Source organism: Fringilla coelebs, assembly GCF_963513975.1.
Source record: "Fringilla coelebs genome assembly, chromosome: Z".
Taxonomy (NCBI): Eukaryota; Metazoa; Chordata; class Aves; order Passeriformes; family Fringillidae; genus Fringilla; species Fringilla coelebs.
In genome coordinates this window covers 82,974,160-83,000,388 of record NC_140031.1, presented here as the reverse complement: position 1 = coordinate 83,000,388, position 26,229 = coordinate 82,974,160, and the positions used below count along the sequence as shown (strand labels likewise).

Genomic DNA, 26,229 nt, shown 5'->3' with positions numbered 1-26,229 from the left:
GTCACTGCCTAGGGAGGGATAGAGTTCCTTTCTGAATCTAAAACTTTGTAAAAAAAGGTAGTCACGGGCTACATTTCACTGATTTTTAGTGCATTGGCTATGTGCATAACCTGTGCCTCAGTGAAAGAAGAGATGTACAAAGGGAAGTGTGTAGTCCATTTGCTTGTAAATGTCTGATTTATTTTGAGCTGGCTATTACTCTATTCTTGATCACTGCCTGGGGTGAAACACTGTAGGCCCTTCAATACTTTCTGGGATGCAGAGCTGCCAAACCTCAATTTTGGAGCAGCTGAGTGTGGTTGAAGATAAGCAGTGTGGAAATACTTTCGTGAAAGTGTCAAATTCAGTAGCCACTGGAATGAGCATGGAAAGTTCTCCTCTCTCAGAGGTGCTCTAGGAGTTTGTCAGCTGTAACATAACCCAACAGTAACAGCAATAGCAAATAGAAATGGACCTTTGTAAATTACAGCTGTGGTTTCCAGAATGACAAATCTCTAGAAAGCTATATAAGCGCTGAGGTTGAGCCAGATGAGTCCTGTGAGCTCTCAGGCTGACACACTTTAGCCCTGCTTGATTACTCTCACAACATTAAGGGGGATGAAAATTAGCTGGAAGTAGTAATTCACGTTTCATAAAGATCCAGAGTGGGTCTTGTGTGGGTCTTTCCATTCTGATAAATCAGGCACAGCTTGATTAAGGCTGTTTATTTTAAAACATCAAAATTATCATGAGAAAGTTTCACGAAAGTTTTCAGGGAGAGCTGCTTGGCTTATTTTGGGTTGTGACCAGCGGAGCTGTTTTGCAGTCATTTGAACAACTTGCCAGCTCCCAGTGCGACAATATTTTTGTTTTGTTTGTTCTGGCAGAGGCACTAATTGGAGTAATGGAACGACAGAGCTCGTGCCAAGTGATGGCAGGGAGCTCAGGCCTCGTGTGTGTTGGGAGGGGATGCAGTGGCTGCTCCTGCTGCTGCCAGGTGCACTCAGCCTTCAGCTCAGTGATGTGACTTGGAGGGCAGCACAACGTGGGCAGACACTCCCAGGGGCATCCTGCTGGCCCCCAAGATGGAAAACTGTGTACAAACATGCTTGATGCTTTCAACAGATGCAGAATTCCCTTGGCTGCCACTGTCTTGCACGCACAGACATATGTATAGTTCTTCTTTCAAGGGTATCAGCTGTCCTGTTCAGGGAGAATTTCCCTGATTCTGAGCACAGGAATAATAAAGTGGCATTACACCATCATGTTTCCTGAGATGGAGATTCTGGTACACGCAGCTGAGTTACTATGGGATTTGGCAAAGATTATAATTAAGTTAGGCTTTTAAGGGAAATATTTGTGCTTTTTTTCCATTGTGAGAGGACAGGCTGAGAGAGATTTCCTTGCTGTGTTACGTGAAAGGCAAGCAAACAATATCTGATGTGATTTCGAGCTGGATTCTACATTGTGTGGCTGGCTGGGTAATCCAGACCTGTGCTGTGCTAAATGCCTCAAATTGCATCAGTGGCTACATGCTGACCTTTGGAAAGGTATATATTTCTTCATAATTTGTCTAAAAGTATCCATGTCTGAAGCAAAACTGGAAAATGTGTGTCATTTTGTAGTTGATTCTCAGTGTGGTGCCACAAACATTGCTGGTTATAATAGTAATTCTGCTCTCCAGCAATAATCTGGGCTATAATATCTCAGTCCTCTACTGGGAAAGCTTTGTGGAACTTCCTCCTTCTGACTCCAGACATGAAAGAAAACAATTTTGGTGGTGATATTCCAAGTAAAAATGAGGATAAGACTTTTGAAGCAGTTGCTAGAAGACTGCAATTTTATCTGTTCTTCTTCTGGTCATGGTGAAACTCCAGGTTTGAGTCTAGGGGCGCCTCATCTGCTGTCAGAGAGACAGGATGCCATCAAATCTGCCCTGCTTATCAATTCTGCTTGTGTTCTGACTCTCCCAGTGCCACTCTTCTGTCAAGGATTTAACATCTTTAATTCCCAGAAAATAAAGATGTAGGATCTGTTAACCTCCCCTGGTGCTTTACACAGGACAACCAAGTCCTTTTCCGTGTCATTTTTGTGTAACTAATGGCTCTAGGCAGGAACTGGGGAAGTGAGCACTTGTTCCCTCTGGAGAGCACATTTTAATGAGTTTCCCAGACCCATTTCTGCAGATTCACAGAGGTTTCAGAGGCACTGAGGCCTGACCATTGGACTTCCTTGAAGTTCCCACCTCATTTAAAAAACTCCGTGTGGAAAATGTTCACTGAGTTACTCCACAGCTGACACTGTTATCCACTGACAATGGTTGTGTGACAGAAATTGTCAGTTTAGCCCCGAGCAGTGTCCCTTGCTGAGGCTGCAGGGTTGTCATGAGCTGCCCAGGGGCTGTCACCAAGCAGAGTGACCAGGGCTGTGCCTGATGTGGGGTCTCTGAGGGGCTGGCGTCCTCAGGAGCTGTCCATGCCCTGGCAGGGGGCAAACGGGATCCCTGTTCCAGGCTGTTCCTGCGCAAAGTTGAAAAAAAAATGTTGCTTTGCAATTTTAGATAATTGGCTAAACAGTTGAATCTTATTTGTAGTTTGCTTAGACAATGGCTTGAAAATTAAAGTTTTGCTTCAAAACTGATCCATGCTCTGGAAATTAAGAAATAGGAGAAAATGGTGATTTTTTTTCCCCCTCCAGTTTAGCATAAATTTAGGATCTCCTGCTTTTAGTCATGTGTTCCTTATTTTAAGGTAATATCTTACTCTTTTGGAGGAGCTGGCTACTCAGGAAATAAGTATTTTCTCTGGACATTTCCTGAGTTACAGAGCTGTGAAACATTTATTTCCTGACCTATTGGAGTAAGTCCTGAGCAGCTGCACTGATGTGGGGAGAGAAGTTTGGGGAGGATTTTTATGCCTTTTTTCTTTCATTTCATTCTCACTGCACCCAAGTGTTGCATGCATAAGTAATATTAATTTAAGCTTCCAGTATGACCCAGTCCTAAATGGTCTGAAAGCTGCTTGTGAGACAGACATGTTGTTCAGAGATTTTTTGGTGACTGGTGTGCATCCTGCCAGCTTTTGTTTTTCATGACAGTCAACTCCCTGTTCACAGATGGTCTGAAAAATGATACATTTGGCTCCTTGCAATTATCGCCTCCTTTCCATTTAACCTTTATTCCCATTGACATTATAAAAATATGAATAATCTCTCAAACTACTTCCTTCAGCTTTAATGAGTTAAAGGTAAAAATTCCAAAAGCCATTTTATGTGATTTTCTCTTTTCATCTGTACATTGTCACAACCCGTATTTTAACTTTTTCTTGGTGGTACTGAGCACTTTAAGCATCTGAAAGCTTCATTTGAATAGTTCTTGAAAAGACTGTGAACATTATGCAATAAATATCTGCTGTACTCCTCTTCATATTGATGATAGAGCAAGTTAAAGGTGTAGATGAAGTGTCATTAAGGAAATCAAGAGCTAGGGATCATTTCAGATGCAGAAAAACATCAATAGGTAAAAATTGCTTATCTCCTCCCAGAAAGATAAGAGATGCAGAAGGAGCACAGACAAATGTATAAATGTGTAGGAAATATCAGCTGCAGTGTTGCTATTCTTGTCACTGTTTATAGCAGATAATTCAAACATTATTGCAGTGAAAAAAAAAGAAGAAGTCTAAGGTGTGCTAAAGGTTTGCCAATGTAATTGTTAAGCGTTGCTCAGAAAGGCTCCTCTTTGTCAGTTGTTCCCTATAGTTTTTTACGTAAGTCGTAGGGGGAAAAAAAAGTGCTGTCACATTGCACATTTTCCATGGTATTCAGAAACCTGAACTGGCAGCAACAGCTTTTGAAATTCAGGATCTGCTCCTTCCTACAGATACATCTATAAACAAAGGCACAAAATTCGGGTGGTTTTGTCTGAGGCTCCACCAGGAAAACTGGGCTTGTGAGTTTACCCGTGGATGCACACAAAACCACTTCTTGGTTGCAAAAAAGAGATGTGATTTTGAAGATGTAAACAAGTGGTTTTGGTTACGACATGAACCCCTTGTTGACTCTTTGCTGGTGCTGAAAGAAGAGGAGGACAGAATGTTCTCGTATTGCTGCTGAGTTTTAGCTTAACCAAGTACTGTGCCTTTTTGTATTTTACTTTAAGATCAGTTACTGATTTTTAATAATAAATTGTGTAATTCATAACAGCAAGTATATTTTCAGTGTTTAGCAGCTTCTACATATATTTTTTTCAAGAGTGAGGTTGATGTGCTCTCCTGAGAGAATATTTATATTTAAAAAACCCAGAAATCTCAAGAGTGTGTGCTAATTATAGCTACAGCAGCAACCCTGTTTTTAAGGACTTTTGAAGGACAAATCTTCAAATTTGAATATTTCTGTGAGCTTAAAGGAATATTTTCATTCTTTGTGGTAGTCATGCTTTAAACATATAATCTCAAAGATTATTATAATTCTCAGAGCAACCTTAGTGTTATTATGAGGAGATAAAATACATTCTTGATCTTGAGGGTATTCTTTAGCTACTTACCTTTCTCTCCCAAACATTAACTGAAATTATTTTGCCAGACTGATGTATTTTTAGACTTCTGGATTTAATCCAAGTTTACTGCATAATCTTGACATGACTGCTTTATCTCAATGCAGTGTTCTTTAAATTTCTCTGATTAGATGAAGCCTTTCTAAATCAAGGGTCACTTAAAAATAGTTAACCGACCTTTCCCTTAAATATTTTGCAGAAATTAAACACAGTCACTAGGTCTCTATCTGTGTTACACTCTTGTACATCAGCTGGTCCATGTGAATCCCTGGGATTTACCTTACTAAAACCATAATCCCTTGACTTGATTTGATAGTTAGATTGTATGTGTGGCAGAGGCTTTAGGCAGAAGAATCAAATACATACTTGGAATTATTTCTGACGTGGGTGGTTGCAACAGGGATTTTCAGTGGCATATTTCTTAGAACAAAATGAGTTCATATGTTCCAAGGACCAGTGAAAGTGAAATTAAATGCCTGAAATGCATTGGACTCTGGATTGCTCCAGGTTCCTAGCAGTCAGTTCTGATGCTGAATTAGTTTGTAACCCTTTGTGGAACAAACTCAAAGCCTGGCATCGTGGAGGATTAAATATTCCTCTCTTGTGAACAGGAGACTGCTGCTAAATGTTACAGTTTGTGCTCTCAAGCCTCAGATTGCTCATATAAAACCCTACAGAATGGCTTAGGTTGGGAAAGAAGTCTAAGATCATTCCATAATAATTGAAAAAAAAAAAAGGACTATATTACTGAGCAAATACGCTTTTTTTACACTTTGAATGGGATCTCATCACCTTCATCCTGCTTTTCACCACAGTTCATGTGGTTTCCTTTTCCAGCTCTGCCATTCTTCAGCTGGCTAATGTATGACAGCCCAATATCATAAATTAAAAAATGGAGGAGGACAGGATCACTGGCAGTTTAGATTTCTTACCAACACTAAAATACTCACTTTCTGACATGTTTCTGTGCAAATGTGTGAAACCCATTTACCTACTTGAGAATGCATGACCAACAAGGATGGGAATCTACAAACACTCATCCAAACTTTTTTAGGTATGTGGAGGTAAGAAAGATATAATCCCTTTTTGGGGGGCTTCTTATGCATTGGGAAGCCTTTTCTTTTGTGCTACATTTATTGGAGAGGCCTTTTCAGTTCTAATCTGTGGATGAAAAGTGCTGTGCCCCAAGCCTGGGGTTTTTGGTATTTGTTCTTTATGCAGCTCAGAAAGCAGCACTGGTGTTTGCTAAGGTGTCAGGAATCAAGTCAGACTGAGTGGTGAAGCTGGCCTACAACTCTGGGGTGTATCTGATGGATACTACCAGATGGCTATCAGATTATATTATTTATTATTTTGATAATATCTGATGGATATTATTGATCATTTGTCATGTGCCTGGTGGGCCCTGAATGTTCTCCTTCCACATCCCTGGGACTCTCTGGGGCTTGCTGGGGTCTCCCCAAAGTCTGGATTGTGATTTTCTCTAATTGCTGGGTGCTAACACACCTTCAGTGTGGGACTCCAGGGTGGTTCATTGAGACTGCCACATCAAATCAGCCACTAAATTGAATTTTTTTGCTGGGAAAGACACCAGAAGCTTCATGACTCTGAACAACTTGCACCAGTTCTTGTGAACAGATTTCTCTTTGTGTAGATAAACCCTTAAAAGTGGATATTATTATTATACCATCAAAGTTTTGGACAAGTTAATTACTATGGTCAGGAATCATGTGCTGTTTTATTAATCTCAGGCTAATCTTAGAATGGTTTGGTTTGGAAGGAACCCTAATGACATCTTGTTCCAGCCCCCTGCCATGGGCAGGGACACCTATTGGATACAGAAATGCTGTAACTGGAGTGAGAGGTTTTGACATTTTAACTGAAATAGGAAAGAAAATGTGCATGTTTAATTTCTTTAAAGTATATGGTGCAGAATTTACTGTGATAAAACATTTCCTCTGGGGTGAAGTGGATTTTAAAGGTGCAATACTGTAATTTATCTCTCTATCCAGCACATACTGTTTTTAGTCTTTGGTAATAGTGGAAGCTATAAAAGTATTAGCTTTTTGATAAAGTGTTCAATGTGGAGATTTATGTCTATTCAGCACCTATATTTTTAATCTTTGGTAATAGAGGAAGCTATAAAAATACCAGGTTTTTATTGAAGTGCACAAAAGAAAACATATGAAGGTGAGACTGGATTTTTTGCATAACACAATCTGAAGACAAGTACATGAACAGAGGGATTAAATAGTATTGAAAGAAGTAATTCAGTGAAACTAGCAATGCTGTCAGGTTAACATTGTGTTTGACAGCCTGTGGTAAAAGTTCTGTATCACCATTATGTGAAGATACTATTTGTAGCACCAGTGCATATTAATTTCAACAGATAATGGTGAAAAACATTTCTTGAAAGTAGCACTCACTGAGGCAGCTGCCCACTTAGATGATTAATAATTAGAAATACTGCTGGCATTTCTAATGTGGAAAGATTGCTTCCTTCAGGAGAGGAACAGATATTTACCCTGGAGTGTTTCAGGTTGTTTCACCATCAGGTCTGGATGTGGGCATGTCCCCCCAGAATCCCAATTAAATTATTTGTTATTGTCAGTGGGCACATCAAGATTTGTGGAGGGGTGGAAGGAGCTGGGGGGCTCAGCCGGGAGGTTTGCACAAGCCCCTGGCAGGAGGGGCCAGCTGTGCTCAGCTCAGTTCCTCTCTCACACAAATGGAGATCTCCATTTATTGGTTCAGCACATCAACATCAAGCACAGAGAATGTGGATCTGGGTGAACGTGTGGCTCATTCTTTGCAGCTAGCTAATTACTGCTTAAAAATTGATGAAATTCTGAGGGCCATACAGGTTTGCTGAAGTGATCTCTGGAGGCTTTAATTTTTTCCTTCCTTCTTTTTATTTTTTTTGTAGCTCACTGAAAACTGTCTCTGTAGGCTTCTCTCTCTCTTCCTCCCAGCTTACTGAAGTTCTTTTCCTTACTGTTACCTTGGTAAAGACTTTGCTGCTTTAATATATAATTTTCATTGTGACTTTCATTGCTGCAATTAAGTGGCTAATTGAACAGTTTGTAATGTCTGTTCCTAATTGCTTCTGCAATAGGTTAACTGTGAAAGGCATAGAAAATTAACATACAAAATGTTGCCTGTGTTACCTTTTGCTGAAAAAAGCCTTAGAGATTTTCTTTATTTTTTTTCTTTATGGGCAAAAAATGCTTCAATATCAAACTATCTTTGATATTGAATCTTAGATGCCATCTACAGTGTAATATGCTACAGTTTAAAAATGCCAATGAAATGTAAGTGTAGATAGAAAATACATTTGGGGTTGAGGTCTAACCTGCAGTAAAAGATCTGAGACTGCAGTTAAACACTTCCTGTCTTGCTTATCTTGCCAAAATTACAGAGCAGGAATTTGGACTTTCTGGATTGTCGGTTGTAAGAATAGAGCAAAACTAATACAAGCCTCCAGAAAACCCTCCAATGGGTTTATCACAGAAGAAATAGAACTTTAATCTGCCTGTGCTATTTATAATACAACATGCGCTTTCGAGCAGCTTTTATGCCAAAAAAATACTAAAGTACAGGTCATATGGGAGGGTGTTCCCAGCTGTTCCTGGACTGTGCACTAAGTGGAATGGAGAGCAGCACAGTGCAAGAGCAAATCTGACAAAAACTGAGAAAAATGCAAGCTTCTCAAGTCTGTCTTCAGAGTTATCATGGTCAAAAAGACATTACGGGGCTTAATGTAGCAATTTCATTATTATTAAAATAATAATATAATCATCATTTTAGCATATGGATTTTATTTTTTATATAGCTACAGCAGAATGAAAAGAGAAGCAGTAATATGAATGTAGAGAGAAAGTTTCTTGTTCATTATTAAAACTATTCCTTGTATATTATTAAAACTGTTTCTTTCTAAGTAAATATTGCTGACAAAAAAAAAAAAAGGAAAAAAAAAAGAAATTGTCCATAACACATGAGCGGGGAAATGCTGCATCTGGAAAATATCAGTTTTCAGGCAGCTGGGTCTATAAATGTGTTTTCTATATATCTTCCCATTTTCTTGTCATTGGTGGTAAAAAACCCCGAATAAGTTATTTGAAGTGTTGATTACTAGAGCCTGTACAATACTGCTCGTGAGAAGGAAGATTTCTCATGCTGACCTTTTTCTCCTCTGTATTTAAACTGTTCTCCTCCCCTTGTTCTTTACTAGTTCTGAAATTTACCTGTTTCCCTTCCTAAGTCATACTGACTTTTCAAATCTGTTTGATTACAGGCCTAGCTTTGATCTGGTCCTTTCCCTTGCTGTAAATATCTTCCATACTGGAAAAAAAAATCCTTCTTTGTTTTTAGGGGTTTTTCATTTACTTTATTTCTTGATACACATTATTTTATTTTTTACATGCTGAAAGAAGGCCTTGAAATTTAATTGCACAGGCAATTATTCTTCACCTTTGTAAAGCTGAGTGCTGACCCTGGGAGGTGTCTGTGTTGTGATGGGCAAGGCTGTAAAATTTCTTTGGTCTAGACATTCACATTTCATTGTCTGTCGGGTGCCTTTCCATTTATGGCACAGAAATATCCTGCAAGCCTTCAGTTTAGCCAAGTCACCTCTATTGTATTTTAATTTTTATTTATTTTAAATCTTCCCCATCCCTTTGACTGCAGCACGGGTTTGTTTGTGTGCAGGGTTCAACAACTCGGAGCGCACGTGCGACAAGGAGTTCATCATCCGCAGGGCCGCCACCAACCGCGTCCTCAACGTCCTGCGCCACTGGGTCTCCAAACACTCACAGGTACCCACCCACACTCACACTGCTCCTGCCACGGGCAGCCCTGCCCAGCTGCTCTGCTGTGGCAAACAACTCCTCTTTTCATGCAGAAGTTTATCCGTTTATTTATTTGTGGGGAATCGTGCACGGGAAACCACGTCCATGGGTCTGGTCCGTGATGGCAAAACGGTGTTGGCAGGGGAGGGAGGGCAAGAAACACGAGTGGTTTGTGCAATATCATAGAGAAAATATCCTTTAGGCTGCCCAGTGGGAAATGTGCTCGGAGAGTTTGACATGGATGCAGAGGAGTGTTGAAAGTAGGGAAGGGAAGTTCCGTGAAGGGAAGGGAAAAAGAGAGAGAGAGCGAGAAGGAGAGAAGAGAAAGAGGAAAAAAGAGGGAGGGAGGAAAGGAAGTGGTGGAAGGAAGGAAGGAAGATTTTTGTACACCTTGTGAAGATGGTGCTTCATGGCACTCACAGACTGCTTTGTCACTTCAGGCTGCTAATAAAGGATACTTCATCTCAGAAGCTAACTGCAGCAATTGTCAAACTCTCTCATGTGAAATCAATTCCCTTTTCCCATCTAAAGGGTTTAATTTTCGTAGAGGCTAAGTTTGCTAGAGAATTAACTCAGTAAGAGGTGTAAGTGGGAAAATTGGTTTGTCTGAAAAGCTGAACAGCCCAGAAGAGATTACTAAAATCTATCTTGGTATCATGGGAGTGATTAATCATTTCAAGTTATGGGAGCAGCCTATGTACACCAAGTTTTGACTCCCTGTTAAATTAAAGTCAGAATCAAGCAAACATTGAGCTGTAACAGAAGTGGCAGCAGACTTTTATTACAGTTTTGTGTTACTCTAGGTGCTTATTGTGTTCCAGTTCATATTAAATGTCTTCTGTGACTTGAGCTGATCCTCTATGCTAATTAAAATTTATGTGACTGTGGAAATGTGGAAACTTTTATCTATGTTAGGCAATGACTACAAGCAGTTTCACTGAATTCTTTTGCAGTTGCTTTTGCATCATGTTTACAATAGGTATTGTAAAAATAGCAGTAAAAATATGAAGAGGACAAAAATAATAAGTAATAGCTCATTGTGCATTTTCAAAGTGGAAGCTGTTACCTGCACTCCCTGGTCTCTCACTGCCATTTATTTTTTCCATGGGAAAGGTGTCTGATTTTAATTCTTTAGCTCTCCTAGTCCGTTGTTCTTCCAATATAGCAAATAATTCAAAATGCAAGAGCTTTGGCATGGAAAGTAAGAAATGCTACAGCAGCAGAGCATATAACGAGATTTTTGTATTGTTTACTTGTAAGACCAGGGAGAGAGAAAGGACAGGCCTGAGCAAACCAGAAAAGACTGACTCCTTGCTGCCAAAAAATATGGGACAGGACTACTTTAAGGAGGACTAGTGAAGAATTACTGTCTGGCCAAACAATGTGAAATGTTGGCAGTAAAGATGTAGAGTCCTGGGAGAGCAGTAGCTCCAAGCTTATTTTACAGTAACAACACAAACTGCAGATCCTGAGCCACCAGTGTCTGGTGAGGGAATCCTGATTCAATTTCCAAAGTGACAAAACAATGTAAGCATAGAAATTCTTTAAGAACAACAGACCTGCCAAAAACTTTTATACCTTTTGAGGTATTTGCATTGCTCTCTGGATACTCGGCAACCTTGGCTGAGATATCCTTTATCTTCATGAGCAGCCAAGAGCAGGTTTGATTCTCAAAAGAAAGGGCAGATTTTATTCCAAAAAAACCTCCAAACAACAACAACACCAACAACAAAACAAAAAAAAAAACCCCAAGGAACCAAAAAACCAAAAAACTAAAAAAAACCCCAAAACCAAAACAGCAACAAACAAACAAAAAAACCCAGCTTACAGAATAAGTGAAAATAAGTGAAAATAAGTGAATGTTTGCAAAGACAAATATGTAATTTTGATAGTTTTCCCTCTACCTGGCTTTGAATTTGGTTTTGCTGCAAAAACTCCCAGCCCCAAATGAGGAATTTCTCTCTGTGCAGAGACTGTATTCCTTGCAGCATCCCAAGATCTTTGTGGTCATCAGCAGCCCACACCAGGACTAAAGGTGGGCAATCACACGCCCTCCCTTTTGGCAAAATGCCATTTCCTCATCACAGGCTGCAAAGACAATCAGAGTCAATGGCTGTGTAAAGTGTGTCATTATTTCTCTGTCATCTGGGAGATGGTGCTGCAGACCTGCTTTAGTGCTGCAGTTCCTGACCAATTCTGCAGCACAGCCTTGGTGCTCTCTGACTCACCAGGGCCTGAACTGCTGTCCTGATGCCTTGTGCACTGGTGCAGGACTCACACACAGCCATCTGCTCCAGGGCTCTGGCATGCCTCATCCCACTTCACTATTCCCTGCCCTCCCTGCCTCCCTCTGGAGCCCTTTGGCTGGCTCAGCCTGCTGCTCAGCTGCATGTAGGAACGTGGGTCAGGCTTAGTGCATGAGCCAGGGATGCAGGAGTTAGCCAAACAAATGGTTCAGGGCCTTGTGTTTGCTCTCTTTGCTCTAGAAAATCTTTGGCTGGGGTTTGGAAGGTCTGTGCTGGGCTATGCTTCCACTGCCTTGCAGCTGTGTCAAAACCACACTTGGGGATGGTTTAGTGTTGCTCTATTTCTATTTTTTAAAATTTATCTAAGCATGGACAGCATTTAATGTAGAATTGTCTGTGAGCAGAAAACAGAATAATTAAAATTAATGAATCAGCCTATTCAGTGAGGATGGGCTTTCATAAAGTGGTTTTGTTATCTTGAAACCATTCTAAACAATTTTTTAAAAATAATTAATTGCTCTTAAAACTTGGGTCATACACTATAGAAGCCTCACTTATATTTCAAGTAAATGTACACATGGTAGTGCCAGATCTGCAGCCCTTTGTGGAGGGCACAAGGAGCTAATGAATGTCCTGAGGAGCTGTCGAGGCACAGATAAAATTTTGGGAACAAGGCATCCCCAGGTGAGGTGACACATACTCCCCTGTTTTTACCACCCTGAGCAAGAGCAGCCAAACCTGTGCTGCTCATCATCCAAAACCAGCACAAAATGAACTGTAGCTTTAGGTATTCCAGATTGTTTTGTTTACATTTCTGTTCTTTTTACTCCATACCACTCTTTTTTTTCTTTTTTTTTTTCATTCAGACACCTGCAAGCCAGCAAATCTTTCTTTTTGCTCTAGATAACACCAGAATGCTCGTGTTTACATTTTGGTTTTTAAATGTGACTGAGAGGAGCAAAGCAGGATTCTCCTGTTGTAAACAAGGAACACACAAGTGATGAGGCAGAGGATCACAGGGAGCAGGAGCCTTGGTGGGGACAGAAAGGGCTCACGAGGATAAAACTCCCGCTGGCTCCTGCAGAGGGGGAAAAATAGGAAGGTAATAGGGGGCCAGGGGCAGAAAGTCTCAGTATGAGCTCCATTTTCTAAGTGAGGTCTTGCAGCCTTGTTTTGTTTAGCAATGCTTCCTTGCTTTCCATCTAAACACTTGTGTTGCAAAGTGAACCTCCTTCAGCTCCTGTGGCAAGCAGACTGAAGTGGGGCTTGTCCAAGGAAGAAGCTTTCACATCTGACCCCTCCAGTTCCCCCAGCTCTGAGTGGCAGCTGAGGGCTTGTTCCCAGTGCTCTCTCTGCAGATCTCAGCTGGAGCAGCTCTCTCACAACCTCCTGGCTGCCCGACAGTGTCTGTGAATCACTGCCTTGGTGTGAAAAGCCAGGTGCGTGCTGGGGAAGACAGAGCCTCCCCTGAAATGGAAAATGCAAAGTCCCTCCCTCCAAATTATTATAATTTTGAAATTAAGGGGCTCTTGGGCAAAGATGTGGGAATAGAAATAACAGTTCTTTACCAGGAAAAAATAAAAATAAATTTAAAAATCATGCAGTAATAGACAACACCACTGCCAGAGTCAGAGCATGCCCTGGCCCCCTGTGTGTCAGGGTGGTGGCACAGTCCCATCCCAGGGTGGTGGTGGCACAGTCCCATCCCAGGGGGTGGCACAGTCCCATCCCAGGGGTGGCACAGTCCCATCCCAGGGGGTGGCACAGTCCCATCCCAGGGGTGGCACAGTCCCATCCCAGGGGGTGGCACAGTCCCATCCCAGGGGGTGGCATAGTCCCATCCCATGGTGGTGGCACAGTCCCATCCCAGGGTGGTGGCACAGTCCCATCCCAGGGTGGTGGCACAGTCCCATCCCAGGTGTTGGCACAGTCCCATCCCAGGTGTTGGCACAGTCCCATCCCAGGGTGGTGGCACAGTCCCATCCCATGGTGGTAGCACAGTCCCATCCCAGGGTGGTGGCACAGTCCCATCCCAGGGGTGGCACAGTCCCATCCCAGGGGTGGCACAGTCCCAGTGTGGTGGCACAGTCCCATCCCAGGGGTGGCACAGTCCCATCCCATCCCAGGGTGGCACAGTCCCATCCCAGGGGGTGGCACAGTCCCATCCCATGGTGGTGGCACAGTCCCATCCCAGGGGGTGGCACAGCCCCATCCTATGGTGGCACAGCCCCATCCCAGGGTGGTGGCACAGTCCCATCCCAGGGTGGTGGCACAGTCCCATCCCAGGGTGGTGGTGGCACAGTCCCATCCCAGGGTGGTGGTGGCACAGTCCCATCCCAGGGTGGTGGCACAGTCCCATCCCATGGGGCTCAGCCCTCCTGCAGTGCCAGCTGTGGCTCTGCTGCAGCAGGATCCTGCACAAGGGGGGAGTTTTCCTCTGCAGCTGCAGGGCTGCTGGAGATGGGCCTGCTCTCCCTCTGGGAATGCAGGGCAGGAGAAAGCTGCTCCTCTGGGAATGCAGGGGGCAAAGGCTGCCGTGCTGTCCCAACCCCCAGATTGTATCCAGGTAGGAATGCTTGGCTCCTGCCCTGGGCACAGCATCTCCCCTTGGGATGATGGAATTTGATCAGCCCTGCAGGGACACTCAGTGGGCATGGACAGAAGGTAATTAATAATGAATGGCCATGGACAGCAGAGATCTCCTGGAGGGAGGGTTGGCTGTGGGAGAGATAAAGAAAATGCCCCATGAACAGAGGAGAACTGCCCCAGCTCTGAGAGATGGGAATAGAGCACACATGTATCTTAAAACCCAGGACAGTCACAAGGTGACCACAAGGCCTGGGGAGAGGACCACAGCTCCTGTTTGGGAATATAGGTGATGATGTGTGCCTGATGCCTGCCCAGCCCCACTGCAGCTCGTGCTCTTGGCCATCCCCACAGAGCTGTGGTGGGCTTCCAGCAGGAGCCTTGCCACTGGGAGTTACTGACAGCACGTGGGCACTGGGGACAACTCCTGGAGACAGAGGGCTGTCTAAGAAAAGGTTATTTCAGTTTGTTAAAAATACTGTTAGTTCACTTGAACTGGCTGATTCAATTTATTTCCATTTCCTTTGAATAAAAAAATAGATAGAAAATCTTTTATAAGAGCCCTACTTACCTCATAGTAAGTGATATAAAGTAATGAAGATTTGGTGAGTTTATACCAAGTTAATTGTAGAAATGTGAACAAACTACACTTCAACCACACCTAGAAAGATACACTGTATTTTGACTGCATTGCAAATTGACCCAAGGCTTCCTTGAAATAGCTCATTTCTTACAGTAAGACAGACTTCTTTCAAGCTCAGGGATGAGTTTTCCTGAAAGCCAGCTATAACTCCATTTATCTCTGCCTTCCACCTGTGCCAATGTTTTGTTGCATGTGAATTTGCACAGATTTTGCTCAACACAATTGTGTGTGGTAGGTGAAGTGTGTTTTTATGCTTCAAAATGAAATAGTGTAGTGGAGGACTGCAGCAGTGAGTAACTTCACTGAGCTCTGATGGTGTTTGATGTGCTACTTAAAAATATTACAAATTCCTTGCAAAAAGTCTTCCAGTGGATCTATCTCCCCTCCTGCCTCTTTCTTCCCTCCCCTCTGTTCTTTTGTAGGTCTTCTAACTGGCCTACTCAAATATTAATCATGTTTCCTGTTTTAGCTCAATTTTACCTGTCTGGATTATTCAGTGTTCCCCACATTGTTTAGATGCAGACTGTTTCCTCTCACTGAGGAACACTTAAAGAAAGGGGAGAGAGAAAGCTTCTGGGGTTTCACTGAGCTCATGTCAAATCTTAAAAATATAATCTGTGTATAAACCACCAGTAAATCTACTGGTTTTAGTTTTAAAATGCATCCTAGCATGGTGAAGTTTTTTTTCCTTGCCTTCCTCTGCCTCTGCTGCACTCTCTTTTCTTCTGGCCAGTGATTTCAAATCTGAGTAATACCCACAAACCTTTAGGCTACTGTAGACTCTAAAGTATATTAGAGGTATGTGACCCTCTAATGAAGAACTTAACCACTGTCAGATTGAAATCTGCTGCTCAGAAATTGAAGGAATCCTGTCTGACCAACTGCATTCCTTCTCTGATATGTAAATTAGAACTAGAAATCAAAAAAGTGGTGTTAAATTATGTAGGGAGCTGTGATACACATCTGTCTAGGGCCATAAATAGCTACCTGCCTGTGGATCTAAGTGTCCTATAGTATAAACAGATAAATATTCATGTGTGACACCCATAATACAGCTAGAGGTATTCTGCATGCATTTAGAGCTATGTAGTTATTTTTAAGTTATACTTAAAATTGGTTGCTAAGTATTTTGGTATCATTCTTATGATACAAACCTTTCAACCTTTCTCCACACAATTAAGTGCATGTACATGTTTATATGCAATATTTTCCCTGTTATTTTTTTAAAATATATGGCTCATCACACCGGAATCTCAGTACCACTCACATAATGGCCTTCACTAGAAGAAGAGATTAGTTCTTCATTTTTTTTCTGATTTCCACCTTTATTCATAGGGTTTTTTTCCCTCATCACACTATGAGAAACAGATTACATTACTTTTAAAAAGAAAACCATAACTTTGAGTTTCCCCAGCAACTCCAGCACAACTGTCTTATGGAGGTTACTCAGTAAAACAAGTTTTAATGATAATGACCAAATTATTATCATTCCCATTATTATAAGAATTACCATGTAACCATGCAAAAACTGGAAATGCTTTGGTTTGGCTGAATCTGATAATTAGAGGCAAGGTTCTCCCATCCTATTTGCAAATGAAAGAACTTTTAAAATTTGAGACTTTTATGGCCATATGTGTGTTTTCAATAAAACAAATCATCCTGAGAGAAGATATCTCATAATGAAAAGAATCAACTTTTGGTTTGAAAGCTGTGCTTGGAGATACCATCCTGGCCAGGATGATGTGATCTGCCCGAGGGTGTTACCCAGCAGTGCTGGATGAGGATGGGGGATGTGTCACCTCCTGGACACCATTCTGCCCATTTGGGATATTTCTGTAGCACAGGCTGCAGAGATGCCATCCTCTTTCACGCAGTGTCTGCCACTGAGGTACCAGAAAAACTCATTAATTACACTGGTTGCTTAGGCTTGTGCAGAATCAAGGTTTCTCCTTTCACTCAGTTTTTATAGTTTTATATTTCAAATTATTTTCTTTTCGAAACCACCGGAGTGCACAGTACTGTCATGTAGTTTAGTTACATTCCTCGTGTTTTCTCTAATTAGTTCCATTTCCATACCCCAAATATATGAAAAGGCTCTCTTGTCTTTCCTTGCAAACAGCTAAAACAGCTCCTAAGGGAGGCATTTCAGAGTGTGGCTATACAAAATGTGCTTTAGAAAATAGAGTGCAATGCCCTGCAATAATTCTCTTGGCTTTGAGCTGAATGTTTGATACCCCAGCTTCCTGTTCTCCAATACCCTCAAATACGGGTCAACATCTCCAGAAAAAATAAGACACAGATATTAATTGGTTCCAGAGTATTAATTAGCTGAGGCCCAGGTGAGGAGACTCGGAAGGAGTGAGGAGCAGGTGCTGTAATAGGAGGGAAATGTCCAGGGCAGGTGGTGTCTGAGTGCTGTTAGGAAAAACAACCCACAAACACCAGAGGTGTGTGCCCAAAGGAGACAGGGGAGCCCTTTGACTTTATTCCAGTCAAGGCAGAGGCCATGGGGCATCCCCTGGGGTCTCTCACATTTTTGGAGGATGCAGCCTCCTTTTTATCCCAATTTCCAGCCACATTCCCCTTCTCTCTTTCCCCCTTGGCTGAGGGACTTGAGAGGTTCAGACTTCCCAGAACACCTGATCCCAGAGATTCCCCTCTAATGTACAACCCTCCCTTTTCATGTTTAATTCTGGTGGAATTTAGGGGTTTTCTTCCCCATTGTTTCTTTCATCTTTCAATGTCTAATTTCATTGATCAGCCAACCTACAGTTCATTTGTAAAAGCAAATCTCTTTTTCCATTCCTCAGTCAGTGGGATCCTTCCCATTGTTTCTTTCCTCTCCCAGTGCTGGTTTTATCCACCAGCAGACCCACAGCTTGTCTGGAAAGACAAATCCACCATGCCTCTGAGCACTGACATTGTAGTAATAACCTTTCTCAGAAATGCTGTGAGGATGGCTGTGGCACGTCCTGTGATGAACACTCATTCCCCTCCTGCTCTGAACTGTTCCCTCCCCATTTCAAAAAAAGGTTCCACCTAATGCCTCACGTTTTAGCTTTTGTATTTTTCACATTCTGTGCTGCTTTAGTGTGTGGGTCTGGGTTCATATTATGGGATGGTGAGCTCTGTGCACAGAGCAGGGACACAAAACAATTCCTGCTCCAGCTGGGCACCAAGGACAAATGAGCCAAATCTCAGGCCAGGAGCACAAACCCCGTGGGCTGCAGAGAGAAAAACAAGCAGGGTGGGACTGCAGGGGCTAAAGCTGGGATGGGACAATGAACTGCAAGGTGCAGATGGAGCAGAGCTGATCCCAGGGAGAGACCCCGTGCCCGGCCGGGCATTTTGGGGCCATTTTGGGTCATCTTGGGTGCAGCCCTGGCTGGGCTCTGGTGCTGCCCAAGGTGGATCCATGGAGGAGATCCTTGGGATAAATCCCTGCTTTATTCTGGAACTCTGCCCAGCCTCTGCTCCAGCTCAGCCTTCTCAAGTCATCACACTTGTCTTGGTGGCTGTGGGAGTGCTCTGGTGCTGCCGTGGGGTGTGCTCACCTGAGCTGGGTTCACCTGGGCTGTGCTCACCTGGGCTGGCTCTGCTACTCCCAGAGGCACACATCTCCAGAGCCCTCACCACAGGAGGGGTTGTGGGGGTCTTTGGGAGTGAAACACTACGCTCTTGTGCTGAAGTGCCAAATCTTCCCCATTTTCAGTAACTTTGTGCCTCCTGTTGCCATGGAAACGAGAGGGAGCTCTGCACAGACGGGGTCCTGCTTGCAGGCAGCTGTGGGTTATCAGGGAGGATCTGTGATGCACCAGGCACCTGAAGGGTTGGGGTTTGCTTTTCTGTCAAAATGCTGCAAAACAGCTGAACACAAGAATTTTTGGAGTCTACTCTAAGAGCTGCCTGCAACTTCCCACCTCAAAGCTTGTACACTCTGTGTCTGTAGATTGTCTAATACTGTGTGATTTCTCCAAATTCAGATAAGTGATCTTATCAGATCAGATAAGAGATCAGATAAGATCTGATCAGGTTGAGATCAGGCTGCTGCATGTCCCTGAATCTCAGTCCTGTGTCAGGCATCAATCTGCCCCAGAGGTAATTAAAATGCTAAAGCTCTTCAGTGCAGGGCCACATTATTTAGTGAATCAATTGGTTTGAGTCCTCCACAAAACCAGACTTTCCAACAGGGTGGGTATGAGATAAGAAACACCAGAGGGGAGGCAGATGAACAGAGAACCTCAAGGCAGCAGTGAGAGGAAGGATCCTGCCCTGCTGGGCAGTGGTGCCAGAACTGCAGTTAAACACAGAGAGGAGGTTGTGGGTCTTGGCCAGAGGCAGGTGATAATTCAGAAAAGGAAGGTTCCCTGATCATCCTGTCTCCACACAGAAGGCAAAGGTCAAAAAGGAGAGAAAATCACAGCCTTTGGGAGATCCTACCTTTGCGGCCAGTTTACTTATGTACCACAGCTTTCTCTAAATATTTTCAAATGTAGTAGTAAAACAAAAACAAACAAAAAACCGAATTCAAATCTAATTGAAAAAGAGAAAGCCAACCAATTAAAGTATAATTTTTCAGATTTTTGTTCGATACTATTAAGACTAAAGGTAGTAAACTTTTTTCATTTTCAGGATTTTGAGCTGAACAACGAGCTGAAAATGAATGTTTTAAATTTGCTGGAGGAAGTTTTGAGAGACCCTGACCTTCTGCCACAAGAAAGGAAAGCCACTGCAAACATACTGAGGTAATCGCATTTCTAATTATTCCACATGTTAACTGTAGCGTAGAGGGAGACAGACTGTGTATCACAGAATTCACAGGGCTGGGTTTCCCTCCAGAGTATTTAATTTTGAAGGATTGCTAAGTATTTTATGAGCCATAAAGCAGAGGCTGTTTTAAGTTTCATTCATAAAAATACCTGTATTGGAAAGCTTTGCTGCAGAACAGCTGGCAGCCATGAGGTCAGTCCTCAAGTATGAGTGGAAACAGCTCTGTCTGCAAAGTGTGAATATTTTACAGCCACTGGTTTCAAGTCCATTGTTCTGCAATCCTGAGGAGGAGTAAACATTTAAAGACTGAGCAATAATTAAATAAATAAATTAGCTGAAACATCTATAGGCTAAGGAGTGATTAAAATAAAACATCATGAAAAACATAGATATATCTATGGTGTGCTTTATGAATATTTATGTAAGTATTCTGCAGGTATACCAAAAAGTGTGCTATAAATTGAGTATGCCTGAATTTTCTAAGACCACTTGACAGGTTTCCAACCGATATATGAAAAAAAAAGGGCTGGAAAAATCACTTGTGAGGACAAATATCAAACCAAATATAAAAAACACAGATAAATTCTTATTAAGAACACCTTTCTTCTTACATAAACAAAAATAATCCTCCTTTTAATAATACTGTGTATGCTGCTATTCCAAAAAACCCCATTATTTTATGTCTCTTTGGAAGAGACAGCAAGTCAAAAGAGCAAGAAGGATAAGGATGATGTGGATTTTGATAATGTGAGTGCCGGCAAAGGTTCTACTCACAGTGGGTAAAATTACCCTAAAACTTTTAGCTTCTTAAGGAAATGTTTTAAAACAAGCCTGGTCTGCTCCTGGGAGAGTAATAGATTTATGGGCCTTTACCATACAACAATTTCTTGTGCCCAGTTTCAAATGAGCCCATTTCCACTAGAAGTTTCCCCAAAAAATGAACCTTTGTATTTATGTGTAAACAATGAATTGTCTGTTTGCATCCTTTTACTGCTGCTCTAGGAAATGGTTGTTATTGTTTGTCCTCTCTCTCCTCCTAGAACTGATTACTGAGTACCTGAGCACAGTGTCTGATACACCAATGAATACAGTTCATCAGATATTTCCATTCCTACAAATTTTTCAAAAATTCAGACCGAATTTTTGACTATTCTCTAATTTTTTTTTTTCAAAGCAAATTAAAAAAAAGGAAAAAGAGTTCTTTCTTTTAGCCTTGGCTAAAAACTCCTTTATTGCTTTTCAAGGCTGGCAGTACTGCTAAACATATGTGGTTGCTGGACAATTTGATGTGAATTATTTCAATCCTGCTTCTATGTGGATTAAATTTCAAAACAATTTCTCACCCTTTCACTGGTAGGGGGAGGTGTTGAGATCACCTCTGGGAAATGCCTGGTAATTAAGAATGATTTCCAGAGTTTAACAAAACATTCTAATTGCTGCTGGAGACACAGGCTCTCAGCAAGACTATATAGCTAATTGAGTGATCAGTTATAGGGTATAAAGAATAATCTTACAGGATATAATAAGGATATAATAATCCTTATAAGATATAAGGAATAACCAGCAGCTGTTTATGTGCAACTTTATCTGTGATACTCACACAGGAGTTCCTTTGCTCTTCCACAGTCCTTATTTTTATTGCATATTCTTCAAATAGAAATATTTATAAGCTTTTAAAGTAAGGTTTATTGCTGGTGGGAGCAGGGACCTGCTGTCCTGTGGAGACTGAGCACTCAGTCCTGGGGTATCCAGGGGTCCCACTCAGAGGCAGAGCCAGCTGCTCTTTGACAACTCACCTTTGCAATAATGAGGATATGAAATGGGGGAATAGCTTCTGTCAGGGGGTTTAGCTTTCCTGGCACGTTGCAAACATCCTTGTACAAATCTGGAGCTGGTTTCTGAAGGGTCAGAACAAGCAGAGTCAGGAGAGGTGGCGCTGACCTGCCTGTGTCCTCTCTGACAGCACAACTGCACGAGCCCAGAGGGCAGGCAGGTTTCCAGGGCCAGAGGAACACAGCTTTTTCTGCATTTCCACTGGAAGCAGAGGTGCTGCCGTGGTGCAGGAGGAGGGTGTGATGTTGTGGGGTTTGTTCTGTGCCCCGTGGTGCCCTGGCTGGCTCAGTAGGTCAGGCCAGGACTGAACCTGCTCTGCCCTAGACTGGAGAGCTCTAGCTGTTTGTTGTCTGCAGGGATCTCTGTGTGCTGCAGACCCAGCTGCTGCTGACCCAGAACTGCTCAGCTTTGGGCCAAGGCTCCCTGAGCCAGCCTGGAGGGGCACTGCGTCCTGCAGAGTCCATCCCACAGCATCTCTCCCTCCTCTGCAGCACACTGGGGATCCTCTGTTGGGTTACAGTCGCTGTTCTGAGCATAGAGAGAGGGTCTGCAGTGAAAAAAAATATATTTCCTGAGTTCCTTCAGCCTTCCATAGCCCTAAGGGCCATGATGAAGGGTTTGCATTACCAAGGAGCCCTGTGCTGGGACGCTGTGTATACCTGAAGCACCAAACCACAAAACAAAGGTCAGGCAGGGAACACAACACTCCTGCCACAGTCTCTCCCTGTCACAGAGGAGAGAGATCCTTCCACCAAAATTCTCTGAATTTAGGTATCCTGGCTCTTTCTGCATGGACAATGACAGAACCCAGGCAGGGACTTGTTGAGAATCCCCCTGGATATCCTAAAGACATCCAAGGTCTGTCCCCTTGCAGAATGTCCCAGGGTTTGTGTTCCTCTCCTGGCCTCTCTTCAGGGTCTGGCTTGGAGAAAAGCTGCTCAGCCTATGCCCTGCTCCTTGGAGAGATGTCATCCTTCCCAAGTGAGACCTGTCATCTAATTCTGCTTAGAGGGGAAATACAAATTACCTGGAACTGAAGGGCTTTTTGTACTATTGTTATAAATATTTAGAAATCAATTTGTTTGAAGCTTTCTGACAGCATGCTTTTCATGAGCAAGCACAGATCTGTCGTAACTGGAAGATTTGGTGAAACTTTCATTCAAAAGGTTTCTCTGGAATGGGTTGAAAATGAGAAGAAGGAATAATCCAGTTGATGTGTCCTTCATAAAAATAGTCACTCACCCACTTGCCAAATGAGTGCTGTAAAATTTTGTCGTTCTGCAGAGGTGCTTGCTGCAGGCATTTTGTCTAAAACATGTATTCTATCAGAATTCTGGGTTGCCTGTCAGCTGTCACTTTAGGGCCTGGCTTCCCCACATCTCAGTTTTTGTAGTCTACTCTTGAATCTGAAAGGTTGACAAATGCAGAATGGGCTTAGGACAAGCATTTCTTGTAAAAAATTCCATTTCAAACATTCATGAAAAAATGTTCATGCTTTCTGAGGCTTAACACTGGTATTTTCTATGTCTCCCTGAAGGATGTTGTGTAAAAATATGTGTTTTTACAAACTGCCCCAGCCTTTGCATGCATGCACATCCTTGGAAAATCCATCCCCTTGTTAGCAGAGATCAGAGAAGCAGGAAAGGTTGGTTTGTGTTCCAAAGATCCATCAGGGTCAGCTCTGGGAAAGGCTCTGTTTGGAAAATGAATGACAAGGAAAATGTTGATGGGAGATGCTGAGCTGCTTCATGCCTTGAGTCATCAAACAAAGCAGCTGGTATTTCTTGCTTGATGGGATTTCTGCTCTGTGGACTGACAGGGTTTCTCTTCAGGGTAAAAATGCTTTCTTAAATTCAGTATCTGTTCTGAAAGCTAGGCAAACCTCCTAGTGTACATTTGGCTTGAGATTTTATCAGCCTGATTTACTAACCGTGGAAATCTAGATGAAATTTAACTGATAGTGAAGCAGGAAGGTGTAAGTTCAGACTGAACATCAGTGAACAACATTGATAGATAATCCTATCTGGATTATCTGGAAAAAACAGGTTGCTTCCAGAAACAGCTCCTCCTCCTCCTTCTTCTTCAGACTAAACATTAATGAAATTGAGGGATATGCAGATGTCAAAATGTGATGGATGAACAATTTTTGTGCCTTGTATGATCTCACTAAACAACACATTTCAGGCTCTCTAACTTGCCCTAGCATTTAAATTTAAATATTTTTTATATGCTTTATGTACAACAAAGAAAGGACGAGACACATGCTCAATACTGTCAAGTAGAAAATTATTTTAATATTTGGCCTGGTCAGGCATGAGGAATAGTGAGAGAGAGAAAGAGAGAATCATAACTGGTGATTCTAAGAAATAGAAAGGTATTTCTTTTATATTTTCTTCCTTAATTTCTGAGGATACTGGAGGAGTCACCCTGTTCAGTCCTCCCCAAGGGTGATACTGCTCAGGAGAGCCCCTCTGTGCCTTTGCTATCTCCTGTGACTTTTTTCCACAAGATCTGCTTCTTCCCAGCTCCCAGGAGCTCTGCAGGGAGTGCAGTGGGAGCTGTCCAAGCAGGGCTGGTCAGCCCAGTGAGTGTCCCCAGTCCTCTGCTGAAGCTGGGGGTCCCAAGGCTGACAACAGCCCAGACTCAAGTGGAAGCTGCTGTTGATGCTGTCAAAAAATTACCATTATCCAGTCTTCAGATCTGTTGTCCTCTGCAGATTTCACTGGAGAATATTTATGGATAAAAGGAGAGTTGGTTTTGTTTTTTTCATGAGACCACTGTGCTAGGAAAAAAGCATCTGTTTAGAATGACAGATTGAAAGTCTACATAAAACATGAGATGTCATGGTAGAGAGTACCAGAAGGCAAAGATTAAAGTTAACTGTTTTCAGTCTTTTCAGAATCCCATATTTCATACTTTATTTCATATGAAGCAAATACAACAATTTCTGTATCAAAGGCGAGAACCTGATGCAACATAAACACAACGTAACGTGAAGTTATATTTAAGTAACTCAGATTTTACAAGATTGATGAGAATTCCTGGGACAGAAGCACGGGGCCTGTGTGATTTTCATTGCCAGAGGCTGTTGTCACAGGATGAACAACACCTTCCTGCAGGCCCCCAGGCATGAGGAGCAGCACAAAATAAGCTGCTCTTTGGGACAGATTGGCAGGCTATTTACAGGGACTGAGGCTGCACTCCTTATTATCCGGGCAAGAAGCTTAGGGTTCTCCTGGAGAGGTAAACACGCCCTGCCCTGCAGGCGTAAGGTGTTTCCAGCCCTTATGGGGAAAAAAAAAGAAAAAAGAAAAATGTCTCCTTTCTGACAGCCTTTTGCATTCTGACCTATGTTCCTCCTCCCTAAATCTTCTCACTCCTCTATTACATAAATCCAATATTGTCAAGGCTTCTTTGTGTCTGTAATTTCCACTTGAAGGGGTAAGATCCTGTAATTATGTGTCAATATGCTACATCAGGGTAGATGTTGGATCCATACTTACTTTTGCCTAGGTAATTTTTGACCCATTACTCTGAAATAACCATAATAATCACAGGTTTTCTGTAGCAGAATTGGAAACATTCATTAACACTTTTATTACTTAAATCATGTCCTTGCTACAAGTAAAAGCTGCAGTTTGCTGTCCATTTCCACACACTGAGCTCAGTGTGGGACACTGAACAGGACAATTTCCAGGATTCATTAGCTGAGGGATCTTAAACCTCCATGGAAATATTTCATCTTATATGTCTGATGCTGTAATAGTTTACACATCTTTACTTAAAGCAAGACATGACTTCTTAGGCTACAGTTTTTTTTTCCTTTACCTCCTCAATTGCAGACATAGGATTTATTTCAAATAAACCATTTTGCTGATCTGTGATAAGGTTTTGCCATAACCATGGACAATTATATTTATATAGGATGTTCTGCCACTTTATTTTTCAGGACTCTTTCTCAGGATGATCAAGATGATAACCATTTGAAAATAGAGGATATCATTCAGATGGTAAGTTCATCTTGAGAGTTAAACAAATACTCCTGGAGAGATGCTGTGTGTTTGAGTCAATAAAATTTAACACAACTGTAACTTGTAAAGTATTTCTGGATAGATATACTCTTTTTATACCAGGAATGTCAATTTCAGTTTAGAGATTGTAAGATTTTGGAGCCCCTATCAAAAATGAACATGTCAAAACTTTAGTATTTGGATAAAATCTCAAGGTTTAAAAAAAGGGGAAGACATTAATATATATGAAAATGCAAGTGCAGAATATGCAGAGTTTAATACTCAGAGTTTTCATACTCTGGAGCTGGTGTGTGTGTGTTTTATGAATTTCCCGCCGGGTGTTTTTGTTGTCTGCAATTGTTGTTAATCCTCATTTCTCCTGATACTGAAGTTAATTACAGCCCCATTGAGGGCTCCCAGGCAGCTGCTTGTGCCCTGTGGCCCACGGAGAGACCGCTCAGAGTTGTCCTTGCTTTGCAGCCAGACTGCCCCAAGCCTGAGTGCTTCGAGACGCTGTCGGCCATGGAGCTGGCGGAGCAGATCACCCTGCTGGACCACGTCGTGTTCCGCAGCATCCCCTACGAGTGAGCGTGCTGCACGGGGGGTGGCCTTTGGATAACGCCCTGCCCTTGGCCCAGGCCTCTGGCAGCAGGCAGCAGCTTTGTGGAGATGCCCAGCACCCCAAAAGCCACTCTTGTTCACAAATTGCTTAATAATGGCTGATTCGATCTATTGGAGAATGAATTGTTTATTTAATAGACTGTCT

At 42.4% G+C, this 26,229-nt stretch overlaps 1 protein-coding gene across 2 annotated transcripts in view; it reads left to right on the top strand.

Moving 5' to 3' along the window:
• RASGRF2 (Ras protein specific guanine nucleotide releasing factor 2) overlaps positions 1 to 26,229 on the top strand; it is a 125,455-nt gene that overhangs the window by 86,089 nt on the left and 13,137 nt on the right. For both annotated transcript variants that reach the window (XM_084225951.1, XM_084225950.1), the window contains exons 18-21: positions 9,236 to 9,342; positions 19,483 to 19,595; positions 25,403 to 25,463; positions 25,944 to 26,047. In XM_084225951.1, the coding sequence (XP_084082077.1) occupies positions 9,236 to 9,342; positions 19,483 to 19,595; positions 25,403 to 25,463; positions 25,944 to 26,047 (385 nt within the window). The remainder of the gene's footprint in view (positions 1 to 9,235; positions 9,343 to 19,482; positions 19,596 to 25,402; positions 25,464 to 25,943; positions 26,048 to 26,229) is intronic.